We start from the raw sequence: 18,113 nt of genomic DNA, 5'->3' as shown, positions 1-18,113 counted from the left end.
AAGTTGAAATAAAACAATGTTCTTAACCACAAGAGAGCATCATTTGGTGAAGTGTGTAAAAATGATACATATAAAAGAGCAGTCAATTAACCAATTTAGGATTTGTTTTCTTTATCTTTTGACAATGTCAGAAAGCCTGGAAATATTAACTCTGAAAATGTAGCCAACCCTCCAAAATCCTCTTCAAGAAGTTGTCCAATAGACTGATCCATTAAGCTCCGCCCCATTGCGTATTGACCAATCACAACGCAACGAAGGTCCGACATGCATGCGCGTATGCTTGGCGCGCGCGGCAGAGTTGTGCAGAAAGACATTGGAGAGGCTCACGTGTTCTTGCTCACATGTGCGTCGTGGGCGGAGCCTAATGGATCGGTCTAATCCAGAGGGTTGAAAATAGTAGGCCTAAATGACAATATTGTTTATCATGGGGCCAGGCATACCTTAGTCTTGGCCCAAGACGTAAGTGCTCGATATTGGATAGTGTACTACTCTCAGGAAATTGCTAAAGCACGCCCTCTTATAGTATGATTTAACCAACTTGACTGGTTGCTCACTAGACTAGTTTCAAGCTCAACGGTCAAGTTGGTTAAAGCCATCGGACACTTTCGGTAAACAGTATTGTCCAAAGGCCCACACTTCGTGTATCACAACGTATATATAAATTAACAAACCTGTGAAAATTTAGGCTCAATCGTTCATCGGAGTCGGGAGTAAATATTGGGAAAACCCATACCTTGTTTCCGCACGTTTCGCCGTGTCATGACAAGTGTTTAAAATAAATCTGTAATTCTCGTTAGCGAGAATTGATAGTTGTTTTAATGTTTTCTCAAAAAGTAAAGCATTTCATGGAATAATATTTCAAGAGAAGTCTTTCACCATTACCTTCTTTAAACCCTGTAAGTTGTTTGTAAATCTGTGCATATTTTTTCTGTTCTGAAAGTGGTTAATGGCTTTAACCAACTTGACTGGTTGCTCCCTAGACTAGTCTCAAGCTCGCCAGTCAAGTTGGCTAAATCATACTAAAAGAGGGCGCGCTTTAGCGATTTACAACTGAGCGTAGTACACTTTCCAATATCGAGCACTTATGTCTTGGGCAAAGACTAGGCATACCTTTATTATCCAAGTTGCCATATTTTTGTGTTGACTTACCATAAGGTACAGGATATTGGGGATTCGGGTTGCATGGGCCTAGGGAGTAAGGGTTAATGCTTTTTACAAAGTGAATTAACCCCCAAAGTTATCCTACTATGCTACACGTACATGTATAGCCATTGTGCAAAGCTGTGGACAACATATTTTCTTGACTATTAAAGTCAACATTGTTTTGAATATTTAGAAGAAATATATAAATTGAAAAGCTGTTATTAAGAAAATTTCTCATTTTGTTTTTCTTTTGAAAATGTCAACAAGTTAGAAAATATCATCTGCAGCTTTGAGTATTAATTTGTTCATTAAATTTTTTTTAAATTTGTGTTAAAATCCAATACTTGTTCCATTCTGCTTTAGACACTGTCCCAAGCTCTGGGAAATAGAAATACTTAGGCCGAGTAAAAAAAAAACATGTTTCACGTCCGGGTTTTTCAAAAAAAGGAGGAAGAGGGGCTTTTTTTTTTTTATTTCAAGATGGCCGCCATTCTTTGTTAAAATGTCAAACATCCATTGTTTTTTCTACTGCTGAAATACACAAAACAATTTAGTCGAGGCATTCAGACAAGACATTCAGATTGTTTTTGCTGAGATCATTTAAAATAACCCTATTTAAAAAAAAAAAAAAAAATGTGCATAAAAAAATAAAATAAAAAATAAAATAGAAAAGGAGGCGGCCTGTAAAAAGGAAGCGGGCGGGGACGCGAAACATGTTTTTTTTTTTACTTGGCCTTATAGAGAGCGTCATTTGGAGTGTACCGGTCCCACTAACCAGGGCTAAATTTCATAGAGCTGATTAAGCACAAATTTAAGCTAAATACAAACTAAAAAAGCTTAATATGAAAATCCTGTTAAAGACAGTTGACACTTTTGGTAATTGTCAAAGACTAGCCTTCACATTTTGTGTATCTCATCATATGCATAAAATAAGAAACCTGTCAAAATTTGAGCTCAAACGGTCTTTGAACTTGCGAGATAAAAATGAAAGAAAACATGCCCTTGTCACACGAAGTTGTGTGCGTTTAGATGGTTGATTTCGAGACCTCAAGTTCTAAATCTGAGGTCTCAAAATCAAATTTGTGGAAAATTAATTCTTTCTCGAAAACTATGGCACTTCAGAGGGAGCCGTTTCTCACAATGTTTTATACCATCAATTACTCGTCACCAAGAAAGGTTTTATGCTAATAATTATTTTAAGTAATTACCAAAAGTGTCCACTGCCTTTAAGCGATATTTGTCAGTTGAAGCAGCCCTATGAAGACGGGCCTGGGGTTTATTACACAAAGATAGTCCAAGGAGTTATTAGAAACTTAAGGCTAGCTCTAAGTTAGAGTGTCTGGTACTTTTTGTAACACAATGTCACAATGTCCACAGATTTACATTAAACTTACACCGTTTGAAGATAATGATAGTAGAAAGCTTTCTTTTCTGATTCTAAACTTGCCAATGGCTCTCTGTGGTGTTGTGTCTGTTTTATTTGGTTCACAAGAGTCTTCTCCAAACCTCTGCAGTATCAGGCCTGAGAACTTGAGTCCATCACGCTAAACTGCTTGGCCACGGCATCCCTGAGGAACGTAGGATCAGAAATCTTTTCTGATTCTAAACTTGCCGATGGCTCTCTGTGGTGTTGTGTCTGTTCTATTTGGTTCATCATCGTCTTCTCCAAACCTTTGCAGTACAAGGCCTGAAAACCTGAGTCCACCAAGCTTAACCGCTCGGCCACGGCATCCCTGAGGAACGTAAGATCAGAAATCTTTTCTGATTCTAAACTTGCCGATGGCTCTCTGTGGTGTTGTGTCTGTTTTATTTGGCTCATCATCGTCTTCTCCAAACCTCTGCAGTTCCTCGTCAATCCTCTTGTGTCTCATCATATCGTTGAAGATCTTGTCCATTCTGGCTACTCGCTTCTTGCCACTTCCTTGGGCATGACCACTGCCTAAAACAAAGACAAGAAAATAAAGTACTTTGTTGTAACATTTAGGAATTTGCCGCATTTTTTACCTTGTAAGGGGGGCGTAGGTGGGCCAATTTCATGTCATGATAAACAAGTAAACAAATAGCTTCTTTTCTTCAATTTGTTATTAAAGTCACAAGAGGGCTCTAACACCTCTAAAGACACAGGGTAAGGCAACATTACAAGTCCTGGGAATGTGCATGTTAGCCAGAGAAAACATGCATGCTGATGATCAAACTAACTCCTCAACTAAATTCAACTCGGGTATAAAATGGCTGAGTCAACAATAAACAGAAATAGTCACAAGAGGGCGCTAACATCTCTACTGACACAGGGTAGGACAACTTTGCAAATACTGGGAACGTGCACATTAGCCATAAGATGAAGTACATGCTGGTCTAGACCCACATGCTCATTCCATGGCCGACAAGCGTGTTCCAAAAATGTTCAAAGTTATCTATGGCAGTCCATACAGCATAATTCTGTAGGTCACAAACCAATAATTTTGTGGTAAGCAGCACCATATATTGGGACCTAATGCAAATGTTGAGCTTTAAATGCACTGGGCACTATTGGTAATTACTTAAAACAATTGTTAGCATGAAAACTAACCTGGTAATGAGCAATGGAGAACTGTTCATAGTATAAAACATTGTGAGAAACAGCTCCCTCTGAAGTAACATAGTTTTTGAGAAAGAGGTAATTTCTCGCTCAAATAATAAAAGACTTCAGGCCTGAAGCGAAAGCACACAAATTTGTGCAACAAGAATGTCTTTACTTTCAATATTCCCTTGCAACTTCGATGACCAATTGAGTCCAAATTTGCACAGAGTTGTTATGTTATGCATATTGTTTGGATACACCAAGTGAGAAGACTGGTCTTTGACAATTACCAAAGGTTTCCAGTGCCCTTAACTGTGGTAGACTGAATAGATAATACTAATACTAATGTACAATAGACTTACCTGGTGTCCGTCTTGGAGTCATGCTTGTAATGGATGGAGTATCAATGTCAAAATCAAACTCTGTGGGTTCCTCTTCCCTGTGAAAAAAAAAGCAAGTTAAAATTTGTCAAACAAGGATTCTTCTGACAACCATCCACAGAGAAGATACAAGATTACAAAACTTGACAACTTGGTGACTAGAGCAGGCTAGTACATGTAGAAACATTGATGCCAATTAAGAACTCACTGTGGGGTATTGAAGTTTATATTAAAACAAGAAGTCTTCTTAATACACTAAAGCAAAAATAGTAATCATGGCTGATGTTCTACCTTCTGCCAGATAGTAGTTAAAAAGCAGGACAGTTCTTTTCAGAACTGAGAAGTCTCTAGAATTCCAGAAAATCTACTCTGCAGTAGTAGACTAAAAAAGCATGAAGAACATCTACCTGGCAAGTAGATACAAACAAAATATAAACCTAAACTGTATTGATAAAGGACCTAAAAGGGTTTTGGTTTCCTGTCCCACTACCAGGAGTAGATGCTCTTTAGTCACTGACTCCACCTTTTGTTGTTGAACTCATTCACCCATTACTTTCTTGTATATAAGTGTGTACTTGGCTTGTCCCCTAAGTAGTTACTACTACCTTCCTTCTCTTATCGATACAGTTATTTCATTTTGGGGACAAACAAACTTACTCTTTCTTTTCTTCAGTTTCCTTCGTCTCGATCTCTTCCTCCATCTTCTCCGTCTCCTCATTCTCTGTTTTTTCCTTCTCAGGTTGACGTCTCCCCGGGCACTTCCACTGCAGCTCCAGAACCCCCTCCTTGTCGAGCTTCTGGTAGAGGTCGATGATGATGTTGGCGTTGGGCATCCACACTCCAGATCGCTTCTTATCCTGAGCGACCTCTCCTTCCTCATCGTCTGTTCCTAAAACATCCCAGTCTTCAATTATTTCTGTAGACTCTTCTTTACAAAGTACTTGCTCGTTCACCTGTTCACATGAGTTTGGGGCGACGACGGGATCAACCTTATCCTCGACAACAATTTCCTTTTCCTCCACGAGTTCTTTGGGTGTTTCCTCTACAGCTCCTTCTTTAACATCTTTCTCATCACTAACTTTTACTTCTTCATCATCTTTCTCAATAACCTCCACCTCTTTCTTAGCTGGTTCGACGTCCTCCACTTCTTTCTCTTTGGTTTCGGGTTCAGTTTCGGCTATAGGTTCTGCTATGGGTTCTGCTGGTTTAGTTTCCATAGGTTCAACTACCTCTGCATTGACATTGCTTGAGTCTTCTAACTGTGTTTCATCCGTCTCCATTTTCACCTCGGGTTCTGGTTCTTCGTTTGTTGGAGCAACTTCTGTTTCTATTTGTGTAGAGGTATCTGCATCGACCTCCACTTGTTTGGACTCTGAACTGATTGCTTGCTCCGTAACGGGAACCTCGGCTGGTTTTTCCTCGGTGGCCATCATTTTGACAGGTTTTATTGAAAACCTAAACAAATGGAAAAGATAAAAGTAAAACAAAAACACATACTTAAAAAAAACAGGATAACCCTGACACTCATGGATGACCTCCTGGTATTAAACTAGTATTGAACTAATTACTATTCTTTTTTCTCTACTCCCACCATTGATATTGTCCTTTGTGTTTCTATCTTCTTATTGTGGTCAAGTCACCCCTTCTCTCCAACCAAACCCCCCTTTGTCTCTCTTTTTATTGTTTACCCCTTGCTTTTTGTCCAGCTCTCTCTCTCTATAGTATTCATGTACTTCCACTTCACTAAATTTCTGTTCATGTTTGTTGGCTTTTTGTTGCCTTGTTTTTCTCTGATTTTGTGCCTGGTGGTATAGAGTGCTGTTGTTGCTTTTGTGAGGTTTGTACTTTATACATGTGTATTTGTTTATCTCTTGTTCTGCGTTTCGCTTTTTCTACAGGGCCCCCAGGGAGAACAGTGTTTTTTTACACTGATGACGGGCTGCCCTGTATAAATAATACTTTTAATAATAAATAATAAAAGTTGTTATTTGCCTTCATTTAAGAAAGACATGCTCTGCTAGCATCAAAACATTGCTGATTAAATTTGGTTTGCATTTTATACTATAATAATAGGTGATTTAAAAGGTAAGTGCAACAGCTAATACTATTTTCTCAAATAAAAATTAATATTTATTAACAATGAAATTAAGTAAAATATAGAAAATAAATTATTTTCTGTTGTAGTTGCCCCTCCTGCCGACGGCCGAGGGTTACATTATCGCAACTAATTCTGCTGCAGTGTTGCGTTTGGGTTGTGGGTAATCCAGGGCCCAATTTCATGGCTGTGCGCTGTTTAGAGCAAAGAATCGACATTTGCAGAAGCAGGGTATTCTCGTCAAGCGTATTTCACAGTAGTTGCGATAACTAACTTCACAGGTTGGCTGGGAATTTTGGCTTGTGATATCTAGTTTGTGTGCATGCACAACTCCACGTTCTAGGCATTCTACACTTCACAGCTAGCCCAGAAATTTGGCGCTTGCACGAGCGAAGAAAAGTTAGATAGAATTTGAATTAAAATTATCTACACAAAGTTGTCACTATCCCTTCACTTCACTTCAGTCAGAAAATCAGACTAATTCCAACTTGACAAAACTATCTAACTTAATCCAACGTAAATGATATTCCAATGATACTTTCTTCAAATCAAAAAGACAAAGTTTTTGCGCGTTTGCTTTGCGGGGGGTAATCATTGTTATACATATTTAATACTGTCCGGAATTTGGGCTAAACAACAAACGAGTGTGGTTTACCAAAACGACTAGCATGACTAGGAAACAAGTCAGATCTTTATCTACCACCAACAAACACTCACCAAGTTTACGTATGAATGATGTCCTTCCTTACTCCATGCTCAGACCACATAGGAAACAGTAAACACGGCAAAGAAACAAACGAAGCTCAAGGAAGCCGCCATCTTGATTAAGAGTAAAGAGTAACCAACAATCGAACACGAAATTCTCAACGCTGATTGGTTGAATTTCCAGCTGATAAATTTGGTGGTAGATTTGACTGCGACGTGTTGACGTGTTGTGTTTCAGCTCCTCTATCGGAAAGGTAAATTTTGATTTTATTCAACTTTTATTGACAAGATTCGAAGACAATTATGTAAACTTAATTCTAATTTTGTTATTGAAAAACTTCATGGTCGCTGCAATGATCGGTCATGACCAGCATGGCAGCAATCAACTTCGAACGTGACTGACCCAATACAAACTGCTTTAATTTGTGCACGAATGAATGTGGGAGGATCAGGAACTTCACAACACAACAAGATGCTTGTCGTTCTTTCCAAAATTAAGAATTGCTCCAACTTCATAGCTAAGCTTGGTCTTACTCTTAGCCATATGGACTCCTCCATTGATTTGTGCTCAACAAACATCTTAAAAACATGATTACCAAAAACCAAAATGCTTTCAACTGTAAACCTTTTTTTTATTATGTATGTTGTTATGTTCTGTTGTATTTTTTGTAGGCCCCTTGTTGTTTAGCCCACCTTGTCATGCTTGTTGGGCTGTGTTATGGCTCTCTTTTAACATCGGTCAGAATTTTCACAGTCGCAAGATCGATGTTAAAAGAGAGCCCAGCCAACAGCCGAACAAGGTGGGCTAGTTCGTTGGTGTAGTGGTACACTGTACTGTCTCCAGTAACTGGGGTGCTGTAATCCTTTTTCCACGAAATTTGTCATTATTGGTCGTACGACTGATAATGACAAATTTTAAGAAACGACCGATAATGAACAATTTTGTTTATGGTTATAGATATAAATGTTACTGTCTTGTTTTGGATTTTTCAATTTCAATTTCATTAATTTTAGATGTAAATTTTCAATTTTTTGTAAAGAGTGGACAAAACAAAACAAAGAATTTCGAAAAGTTTCTGTATCCTGCCACCACTTTTTCATTCATTATAAAGGCTTTGAAAAGTAGCTGAATAGATGTAGATGTTAAGAAATAAAATAGTATCTTATTTACCTAAAAACTTGTGAAAAAGTGGTGGCAGGGTACAGAAATTGTTTCCAATAATTTAATAAGATTGATTAAAATTTTGATTGATTTTGACAGATGTCTTGTGCCCAAAGCGCTGGAGATGCTACAAGAATCAAGGTTGCCGTCCGGCTTCGCCCAGTCAACAAAGAAGACAAAGATAAGAAGCTCTGCGTCAATGGCTTGGACGAGTCCTCTCTGGAAATCTGGAACTGGAGGAACTCTACTCAGACTATCAAGTATAGTTTTGACGCTTTTTTCGACGCTGCCTCGAAACAAGAAGATGTCTACAAAAAATGTGTCGAGCCATTGATGGACAAAATACTGAACGGACAGAATGTGAGCATTTTTGCTTACGGGCCGACTGGTGCAGGTACAAAGCTAGGCCCAATTTCATACAGCTGCTTAGCAGAAGTAAGCAGGATACCAGTCACAAACTGTACACCCAATATGGTAGTTTGGCTGGTAACCTTTTCTAGTTAAGCATAATTTGTTGTGCTTAGCTATTTTTTGTGCTTAGTAGCTCTATGAATTTGAATTGGGCCCAGTAAATTTTGGAGTTGTCTTTTGTTATATGTTGTAGAACTCACTGGGCCAATTTCATACCGCTGCTTCATAGTAAGCAAATTTGTGTGCTAACTATAGCAGAACAATTTGTTGTAAAAGTGTAAGCGTTTTTCACAGGTTAGCAAGAAAATTTGGTGGTGCCAGATTGGGCATTCAAAGGATTTGCATTGTTCTGTCATTCATTTTCATATAGTTAGCACCAGAAGGTTAAGCATGCCTATCGAGTGCAAATGTTTGGCAGCGTTATGAAAAGAAACCTCGCACAGTTAGCACACAATCAGCCGTTAAAGGCAGCGGACACTACTCAAAATAATTATTACGTAGTTTTTGAGAAAGAAAAAATTTTCCACGAATTTGATTTCGAGAACACAGATTTAGAATTTGAGGTCGCGAAATCAAGCATCTGAAAGCACACAACTTCGTGTGAAAAGGGTGTTTTAAGGGTGTTCTTTTGAAAAGGGTGTTCTTTTGTTTTAGGTAAGACCCATACTATGTTGGGCACAGCAGAGAATCCTGGCATCATCCCACGTGCAGTCAACGGTATTCAAAGAGCAACTGGAAAACAGAGAAACGACCCAAGAAATTCACAGTGGACTTATACTTTCAGCTTCTCATACCTTGAAATTTACCAGGAAAAGGTAAATCTAAAATAAATACTAAAAACAATCATAGGTTTCCGGTAGCCTGACCATTCCTGCAAAACCCTTGCAACCGTAACAATTTTGAAGAAAATTGAATTAGCTGTTGCAAACTGCCTATCAACCAAAAGTATCTATGGTATAAATGCAAAAACAGTTAATTTACCAATTAATTACCGATTTCTGAAAAAATGGTTCATTTGTAGCCCACACCTTGAAGTGGCCTTCACAAAAAAATCATAAATAACAAAAATACAACAAAATCTGAAAATGCTTACCTTTTGAAATTTTCACATGTTTGTTTTATTGATGAACATAGATACATTTCTATATGATTAAATTAATCAAACAGTTCCAAAAACTTGCCTTTAAAAGTTTACAATAGGCCCTTTTTTTATATGTGAGCATTTTGTACACTTTTGTGAAACTATTATACCTACAATCTTGAATCAGGTGTATGACCTTCTGGAGGTCAAAAGTCAGGATCTACCCATCCGTGAAGATCGTGATCGGACCATCTTTATTCCCAACCTTGCCGAGCGGGAAATCAAGTCCCTTCAAGAGTTTCACACACTGTTTGTACCGGCTAGCAAAAACAGGTGGGTTGAATAGATAAGCCTAATCTTACTAATTTAGTAAATTCACACATTTGACCAATGCTTGCCAGGCCTGAAGTTTCACAAAGGCAATGGTCTCTATTGCCCTGGTCTTGGCATTGGTGCCCCTTCAAAAGTTTCCCACAGACTTAAAGATTTTTTATTAAAATTAAAATGGCCTTGTCCTCTCAAAGATGAAAGTCAAGGCCTAGCTTTCACATATTTACAAGCTGTTTGGCTGAATGGATAAGAACACCGGACCCAAGCTCTGGTGTTTCTGTTGAGCAGAGTAAAGCCCGGTTCATACTTCCTGCGAATGCGAAGCAAATTTGTTGTGAATTTGACGTCACAACCCTCCTTTCGCAGCGATATTCGCAAGTGAGTTGAGCACATCAACTCGTCTCAGTGCGAATTTCGTTGCGAATTTGTGGCGTCAACATTCGTATCGCATTCGCATTCGCAGGAAGTATGCACCGGGCTTAAAGGCTCGAGTCCCAGTCTTGTCACTTGTGTCCTTTTAAAGCAAGACACTTAATAACCATTATTGCTGTGTCCTTCGAATGGGACGTAAAACCATTGGTCCCGTGTGCATTGTGTAATGCACAAAAAAGAACTTGAAAAGAGAAAGGATTGCCCTGGTGTTCCTGGTTTGATAGGCTGCATATTGTGCAGGAATATACTGAATGTTGAAGCCACTTTATAAGAAGCCACTATTATCAGCTCCATGAGCACCCATTATCTGTGGCGGATACCAGAGCTTTCATCATTATCATTCTAGGATGTTAACTCCCTGTACAATTTGACACGTCAATATCATTCTCAAGCGAAGCTTCTTTATTCTTCCATTTTGTTGTTAATTAATACACTTTCTTTTATCTTGCTATTCTAGAACCACGGCTGCCACCAAACTCAACAGCAGATCAAGCAGAAGTCACTCCATCCTATTACTCAAAGTAAAAATCCAACGATGTTTCTCACTTCATTTCTTTGTGAAACTCATTCTCAACATCTTACCCAGAAAAAAAACCTTTTATAAGTTTCTGTACACAAATCCAATGAAAAGGTATGGGGCGGAAGGACCATTACCAACTGTTGCATGTCTGCATATTATAGGAGTGGGGCGGGGGGGGGGGGGATCAAAATCGAGTCATGAATGAGGGCTTAATTTCAACCCATGTTGCTCTTACATAACATAACATAACAATTAAAATTTATAAGGCGCTATTCCATCAAGATCATAGCGCACTAGAAAGAAATTAACTTGGAAAAAGGTGAGTCTTAAGGACTTTACGAAAAGCAGAGTATTAGATTCCCTAATGGCAGTTGGGAGATTGTTCCAAATCATTGGCCCAGCCATACTGAAAGCCTTTTGACCTAGAATTTTGTTTGCTCGGGGAGCATTCAAGCGAGTGATGTCAAGTGTGGACCAAAGACATCGCGGAGGAGTGTAATGTGACAGTAAAGTGGTAATATAATGAGGTGTAGTTTTGTTAAAGCATTTAAAAACGAGAAGAGCAATCTTTAAATGGTTTCGTTCTCCAATTCGTTCTCTTTGTGTCTTAATGCTTTTATGTGCTTCTCCATCAATCATTACATTCTTCACAAACACCCCTTTAAAACGATCCTCCCCAAATTATACCAAAAAAAGACAGCTCAATGTTTAATACAAGCTGAGTTTTTCTCTAACCTTCTTTCAAGGCCTTCTTGGCTTGGACAGCTTCATAAAGCAACTGGAGCGGATGACCATGTGTGCGAGCCGAGACGCTATCTTGTGTGCGGTCTCCCCTTTCAGTCGCTTGGGATCTCGGCTCTACGAAGCTGTCCCAGCCACGAAAGGCCGTGACAAAATGCAAACTTTCCTAAACAACATTATCTTGTCACTCTTTTTGTAGGTTGTGAAGAAACAGCATCTGCCTCCATACAGGAAGCAGATTGGGAAAGCGTACTTGATTGATTTAGCTGGTAGTGAGAACAACAAGAGAACTGGTAACCAAGGTATCAGGTATGTCATCAAGAGAGTGTTTTTGTATTTTAACAGTAATAACAATAACAACACAAACAATGGGAGACTTTCTGGGACGATAGAGGGCAGCAGACTTACCGGGTAAATCCATTGTTCTCAGAATTATGCGCATGTTCAGAACTACGTAAACAATGGAAATTTACCCGGTAGGTCTGCTGCCACCTAGCGTTGGAAAGTCTCCTATTGTAATTAAGCACACCCAAGAGCAAAGAGCTGTTGTGGTCTCAACGTTTTCGAAATGGTACACTCGTTCTCGTCTTCAGGGAAGAAAAAAAAAGACGCGCAGAGCCTTTTGTTTGAAACGTTGCGACGTTGCGGTCTTTTCAGAACCGACACTCCTCCAACAGATATTATACATGGTTTTACCTGCAAGTTCATCAGTAGAGTTAATTCTTAACACACAGGACCTACGCCTTTATGCCCCATCCTAAGGACTAAGCAATTGAGGTTGAGTGTCTTGCAATTGCACAAATTTCCATTTCAATAAAATGAGATGCTTTAAGGGTATCATTCGTCTCGCATATTTAATATTTTGTAGTGGTAAACTTACATCTTTGTTTTCTTTTTGTGATATCCTCATAGGTTAAAAGAGAGTGGTGCCATCAACACATCACTCTTTGTACTGGGTAAAGTTGTGGATGCACTCAACCAAGGCTTGGTAAGTTGAATCAACTTTATCTAAACTCTGTCAGTGCTAAGCTTGGGCGATATCACGATATTATCGAATATCGCGATACTAATTTGGAAACGATTTCGATATCGGATCGATTTGGTTTTAATCGAAATATCGATATATCGCGATATATCGCGATATCGATTAAGTATCGCAAGATCACGATGTATTTCCTAGCTGAGACATCTTGCACCCCATAGGTTTGGAGTAAAACCAGAAGAATAGGTCATTAGAACACCTCTCTTATGCTATAACTGTCTCTTCTACAACTTTCACTGGGAGTTTGAAGACCGATGAAGTCAAATTTAATTAATCGCGAAGATACCGAATAACGCGATATATTGTCGGCGATATATCGCGATTAAAATAAATCGATATCGCCCAAGCTTAGTCAGTGCCAAGGTTGTACATGTACAATATTTGTTATGTACTCATAAAGTGTCATAAATCCAACATGTAGGACCCATAATAAACATGTTATCACGAGAGAGCATAGTCACTCAAGAAATGCTATTGATTGTCTTTGATCTGGTAACACAAACCAGCAAGATACATTTTGGGATTGGACTATATACCGGTAGCTGTTCTTTGTGCCTAAAAATGTGCATGTGAGCTCAGCGTCTGTATAGCGTTTCGTGTTATGCAAGGGGTCTAAGTTGACTAGGTGTTTCAAACTAAGTCCGTTTTTTTTTCCTCTAGGGTCGAATTCCATACAGAGACAGCAAGCTGACCCGCCTCTTGCAGGACTCCCTTGGGGGCAGTGCACATGCCTGTATGGTCACAAACATCGCACCCGAAGAGACCAACTATATGGAGACCTACACTGCCCTCAACTTTGCCTCCAAATCCAGACAGATTGTTAACAGACCCTTCACAAGAGAGACAATGGGTATGTACTCTGGGCCCTATCTCATAGAATTGCTAAAGCAGAAAGTATTGCTTAATGGCACAGGACAATATTGATAATTACTCAAAATAACAGTTAGCATAGAAACGTATCTCAGCTCCCTCTGAAGTATAATAGTTTTTGAGAAAGAGGTAATCTCTCACTCAAATATTAAAAGATTCAGACCTGCAGCATTTTATCATGCATCTAAAAGCACACAAGTTTGTGCAACAAGGGTGATTTCTTTGATTATTCTCTTGCAACTTCAATTACCAATTGAGTCAGAATTGTCAAAGTAGTGCCCAGTTTTATAGGGCTGCTCAAACAGATAGTTGTGCATAACTAATATTCTGCTAAGCAAAACTAAGCAGGGTAGCAGTCAAAGAAGATACCCGTGACATAGTAGTTTGGCAGGTACATGCAGCCTTATTCTGATAAGCAAAGTTTTGTTTGTGCTTAGCTGTATTTTGTGCTTAAGCAGCTCTATCAAAGTTTGCCAAGGTTATAAGTAATTTATTTATTGTAAAGGAGCAACTTCTAAAGGCACATTTTCTATTTATTATAGAGAAACCAGTTGTACGTGTACCGGTGAAAAGAGCACACAGCACTGATGGACAACGGCCTTCTTCATGCTCCCCATCAAAGAAAGCTAAGAGAGGGTCAAACGGAGACAAAGTAGGATCTACAGCCGTCAAACCACAGGAGAAAGCACCGTTTCTCAGGTATAGTAAATCTGCATCATGTTGAAGAATACTCCCAAAACCAAATTATCAGAATTTGTGATATATACAGTTTTGTCAGCATGTGTGCCCTAAACAAAGCTGAAAGCCACTCTTGGTATAAGGGAATACAAGAAGAACAGTTATTTAGTGTGAAAAATAACTCTGAGGGTAAGAACTGATATTCCTCTTAAAACAGTCTAGATGGTGGGATGGAGGAAAACATGCACCAGGCAAGGAGTTTCGAAGAGATGTAGTACCTGGAATAAAGCTGTTTGAATGGCTCTTTGTTCTACATCTCGGGAAATCAAGAGTGTACTTTGAAATAAAGTTATTCTAAAAAATGCTTTATACTATCTAAAGCTACTGTACGTCTAACCAGGTCAGTTTTTATTGCCATTAATTTTAAGAGCGATAACCAAACGTGTACCTTCCCTTTGAAGCACTGAGCTGACAAACTGAGATATTGTGCCATACTTGTTTCTTTGTTCAGCCCATTGCTGAAACGACAACACAACTTTGAGGAGAGCATGCGACAACGCCTTCAGTTACTAGAGACCAACATCCTGACTCATCTCAACCCATCATCATCAACCAATCAGGACCACTCAAACCAGTCGCATGATCAACAAAATCGCAAGATACTGGCGCAATTGAAGGAGAGTAGCAAACAGCTATCCGAGGTACGCAGAATATCTTACAAGTTTAAGATTACGGACGCCTGTATGCTTTGTTTTTTGAGAGGGCAAGGGCACCAAGGTATTTTCTCTTTGTTAAGCGGCACACAGTGAGAAAATTGTAATTTTTTACTTGAACACTATGTGGATTGAGTTATTCCCAAGTCATCGTCTGGAGACTGCCGATGACTAGTTGAAACTTGATAGTCAAAACTATTGATACCTCAGCATGCGATTGCCTCAAGTCCCATTTGGTGATTAAGTTCACTTTTATGCGAGTCCTTAACTTCACACCCAGAAGTAACAAATGAAGTAAGATGAGGAAGTTTGCCATGCATTTCAAATTAAGTCTTCAAAATTAATTATTATTTGTTTCCATTTCTGATCTGATTACACCTCTAATTTTTCTAGTTACAAAGAGACCACACCAAGCTTCATCACACGGTGGTCAACAGTGCCAAAGTTGGGCACGTGCAGCCGAGAAAACGCAACTTATTGAACACCGTCGAGTCCAACAAGACCGGTCATTGCTCTAAGCCGAAGGCCATCATCCAACCAATGACAGGTAGCCTTTTGACTTCTGTGTTTCTTGAAACCAGTTAATGATCCCTTGTACAATTCTTTACTGAATAATTCAGGCCTCGAAAAATCCCACGGCACCCTACAGCAATTGCCGATGGTGCCGACGTTTCATGTTTGAGAAGTCTACTTTCAGTTTGCAAACTTTACAATACAAGTTTAAAGTGTTCCGTTACTGTACAATGCAATATTAGCATTTTCAAGGATCACTTTAAAAGATAAACTCCCAAATGTCCCTCAACGATATCGTTCTTGCTATATTTCAGTGTCGTCGCAGGAAAATATACCTTCCCCTGTCATCACCAAACCTACTAAACCTACACTGAAGAAAGAGCACACTCGTCAAGATGTGCAGTTCCTGAAGATCAAGGCATGTAGAGACAGTAATGAAGGGAGTCAGAAGGAGAATTTACATCATCTTCAACCAAACCCAGAACTAAGAGCTAAACATGGTGAGTTTCCATAAAAATGTACACGTTGCCTTGTGGTTAAAATATGATAGGGAAAACTTATTCATGTCGAATTAGTTGATGTAATAATTGCATCAGGGATAAAAGAATGTAGTCATGAAGCCCTTTATTTGGTATCTGAGAGCACACAAATTTGTGCAACAATGATGTTTTTTCTTCCGTTAGCCTATTTTCTCACAACTTCGTTTAGTTTTAGTTTTAGTTTCATTAGACTTTACACTGGCATAAAAAAAATATAAATATACAAATCGATACATAAAGAAACAAAGAAGCAACATAGGCAAACAATACCAAGCCAGTGAGTGGCGAGGAGGAACAGGTGACCAGCACCTCTACAAAGCCGTCCTGCCAAAGCCGTCCTGCCACTTCGATAACCAATTGAGTCAAAATTGTCACAGATTTTGTTTTTTTAATGCATATGTTGAGATACACCAATTGAGATAACTTGTCTTTGATAACCAATTATCAAAGGTGTCAATTGCCTTTTATCACCCTCCTTGTGTTTATATTTCCCCAGCTGCCGAGATAATCCATCTACTCAATACCGGGACAGTCAAGCAACTAAAGTCTCTCCAGAGTGTGGGTGAGAAGAGAGCCCAACTCATCCACAGCTGGAGACAAATGTTTGGAGAATTCACTAAGGTCAGTCAAAAAACTACCAAGTCCTTCCGTCCCTACACCTTTAAATTCGTCATCTTGTTTCTTGATTTTTTAGGCTTTGCACGTTGTGGAAAACAAGAAGTAACTATAACTAGTAAACCTGCTGTGGGTACAACCAGGGTGTGTTAGATTTGAAGCATTACATGGTGAGGTATCAAGGTTTATTTGCTTTGCAGCAAGACTTTGGGTGGCACTTAATGGGTAGCATGGTTGGCTTGTGCGTAAAGCGCTCGCCTCTCACCAAGGTGACCCCTGTTCGATTCCCGGCCTGGGCCATATATGAGTCGAGTTGAGCGTTGATTCTCTGCTGTGCCACGAGGGTTTTCCAGACCATCCGGTTTCCTCCCTCAGGAAAAATAAATCACTTTGGATCTTGGCTGTGCTCCGTGGTCATAATGGGTTGATGTGGCTGGCAGCAAGAGGCGCCCTTGCATGCCTGCTTCTCGAACACCTTGTAGCCTCGTCCTTTGCAATTCAGCTCTTAGCTGCAAGTAAGGATGATTAGCCCCCCCAAAAAAATTATTGTTATTATTACTTTGTGTGTATCTACTAGCTGGGTAGATTATGTTCTTCTGAGAACATGTCTTGCAATATATTCTAATGCTGCAGAGTAGTTTATTAACCAGTACCTAGGCGGATGGTAGGAAATTAGTCGTGACCACTTCTTTCGCTTTGTGGATCGAGGGAACTTCTCATTAATAACTTCACTGCCTAGGAGTGAGTTTTTAATTGATCTCAACGCTTCGATTCGCTTGCTCTTGACATCGTCAGGAGACTGACGAAGAGCCAATGCTCTAAAAAGAGAACAACACCAAAGATTTACACATGTGCTCACGAGTTTACTCTTATAATTTTTATTTTTTATTTTGTTATGCAGATTGATGACCTAAGAAGTGTTAATGGTCTTCCAACCAAGACAGTAGATGCCATTATAAGAAACAATCTCCTGTAGAGTCGACTCCAACCAGCCGGCCTTGGAACATTGTCAGTGATTTCTCTTTATGGTACCGGGAGGGATGGATGCAATTTCTCTGAGTGTTCTCTGTGGAGTATTTCCTCAACAGAGTTTACACTACTACGGTGGTAAAACACGTTGACATAATTATTACCCAACAGACTTCAAATATGGTTTATGGTGTATGACTTGTTTTCTTTGATTAGAACAGGCATCGAAATAACCTACAGCACCCACAGCGAATGCAGTGGTGTCCTTTTGCAAAGTTTCAATACAAATTGACATTTTTCTACATAGAAGTGCCCCTTACCAAATGGAAAATTGCCATGCACCTTCAAGAGCAAAGTTAATAGGAGACTTTCCAACGCTAGGTGGCAGCAGACATACCGGGTAAATTTCCATTGTTTACGTAGCTCTGAACACGCGCATAATTCTGAGAACAACGGATTTACCCGGTAAGTCTGCTGCCCTCTATCGTCCCAGAAAGTCTCCCAGTCCAATAGACCGTATTGCATAACCCCTTTGCTGCTATGAAAGTCGCCATCTTGTAGGGCAAACCGTATGCGCGTCTAAACGCGCACATCAAAGAAACACGCAGCGTTCT

General features: G+C 39.4%; 2 protein-coding genes across 3 annotated transcripts; one reads left to right on the top strand and one right to left on the bottom strand.

Annotated features, from left to right (window-relative positions):
* Positions 1-2,303: 2,303 nt before the first annotated feature.
* On the bottom strand, positions 2,304-7,026 carry LOC117289948 (PAXIP1-associated glutamate-rich protein 1A-like). 2 transcript variants are annotated; one of them, XM_033771156.1, is made up of 5 exons: positions 6,896-7,026; positions 4,741-5,538; positions 4,066-4,142; positions 2,980-3,082; positions 2,304-2,814 (listed from the first exon to the last, which is right to left on the bottom strand). In XM_033771156.1, exons 2-5 carry the CDS (start codon positions 5,514-5,516, stop codon positions 2,727-2,729), a joined length of 1,044 nt encoding a protein of 347 aa, XP_033627047.1. In that variant the 5' UTR covers positions 5,517-5,538; positions 6,896-7,026; the 3' UTR covers positions 2,304-2,726. The 2 variants fall into 2 exon arrangements, with proteins under 2 accessions (XP_033627047.1, XP_033627046.1); XM_033771155.1 differs by having other exon boundaries at positions 2,728-3,082.
* Positions 7,027-7,096: 70 nt separating this feature from the next.
* LOC117289915 (kinesin-like protein KIF22) lies at positions 7,097-17,840 on the top strand. Its single transcript, XM_033771114.1, has 14 exons — positions 7,097-7,137; positions 8,145-8,439; positions 9,111-9,271; positions 9,725-9,870; positions 10,757-10,820; positions 11,760-11,869; positions 12,473-12,548; positions 13,263-13,452; positions 14,015-14,171; positions 14,662-14,851; positions 15,257-15,410; positions 15,691-15,876; positions 16,412-16,536; positions 17,432-17,840. Exons 2-14 carry the CDS (start codon positions 8,145-8,147, stop codon positions 17,504-17,506), a joined length of 1,929 nt encoding a protein of 642 aa, XP_033627005.1. The 5' UTR covers positions 7,097-7,137; the 3' UTR covers positions 17,507-17,840.
* Positions 17,841-18,113: the final 273 nt, after the last annotated feature.

Source organism: Asterias rubens, chromosome 5, assembly GCF_902459465.1.
Source record: "Asterias rubens chromosome 5, eAstRub1.3, whole genome shotgun sequence".
NCBI classification, from domain to species: domain Eukaryota; kingdom Metazoa; phylum Echinodermata; class Asteroidea; order Forcipulatida; family Asteriidae; genus Asterias; species Asterias rubens.
Note: the sequence above shows the minus strand (reverse complement) of the source record. Positions and strands in the feature narration are given on the sequence as shown.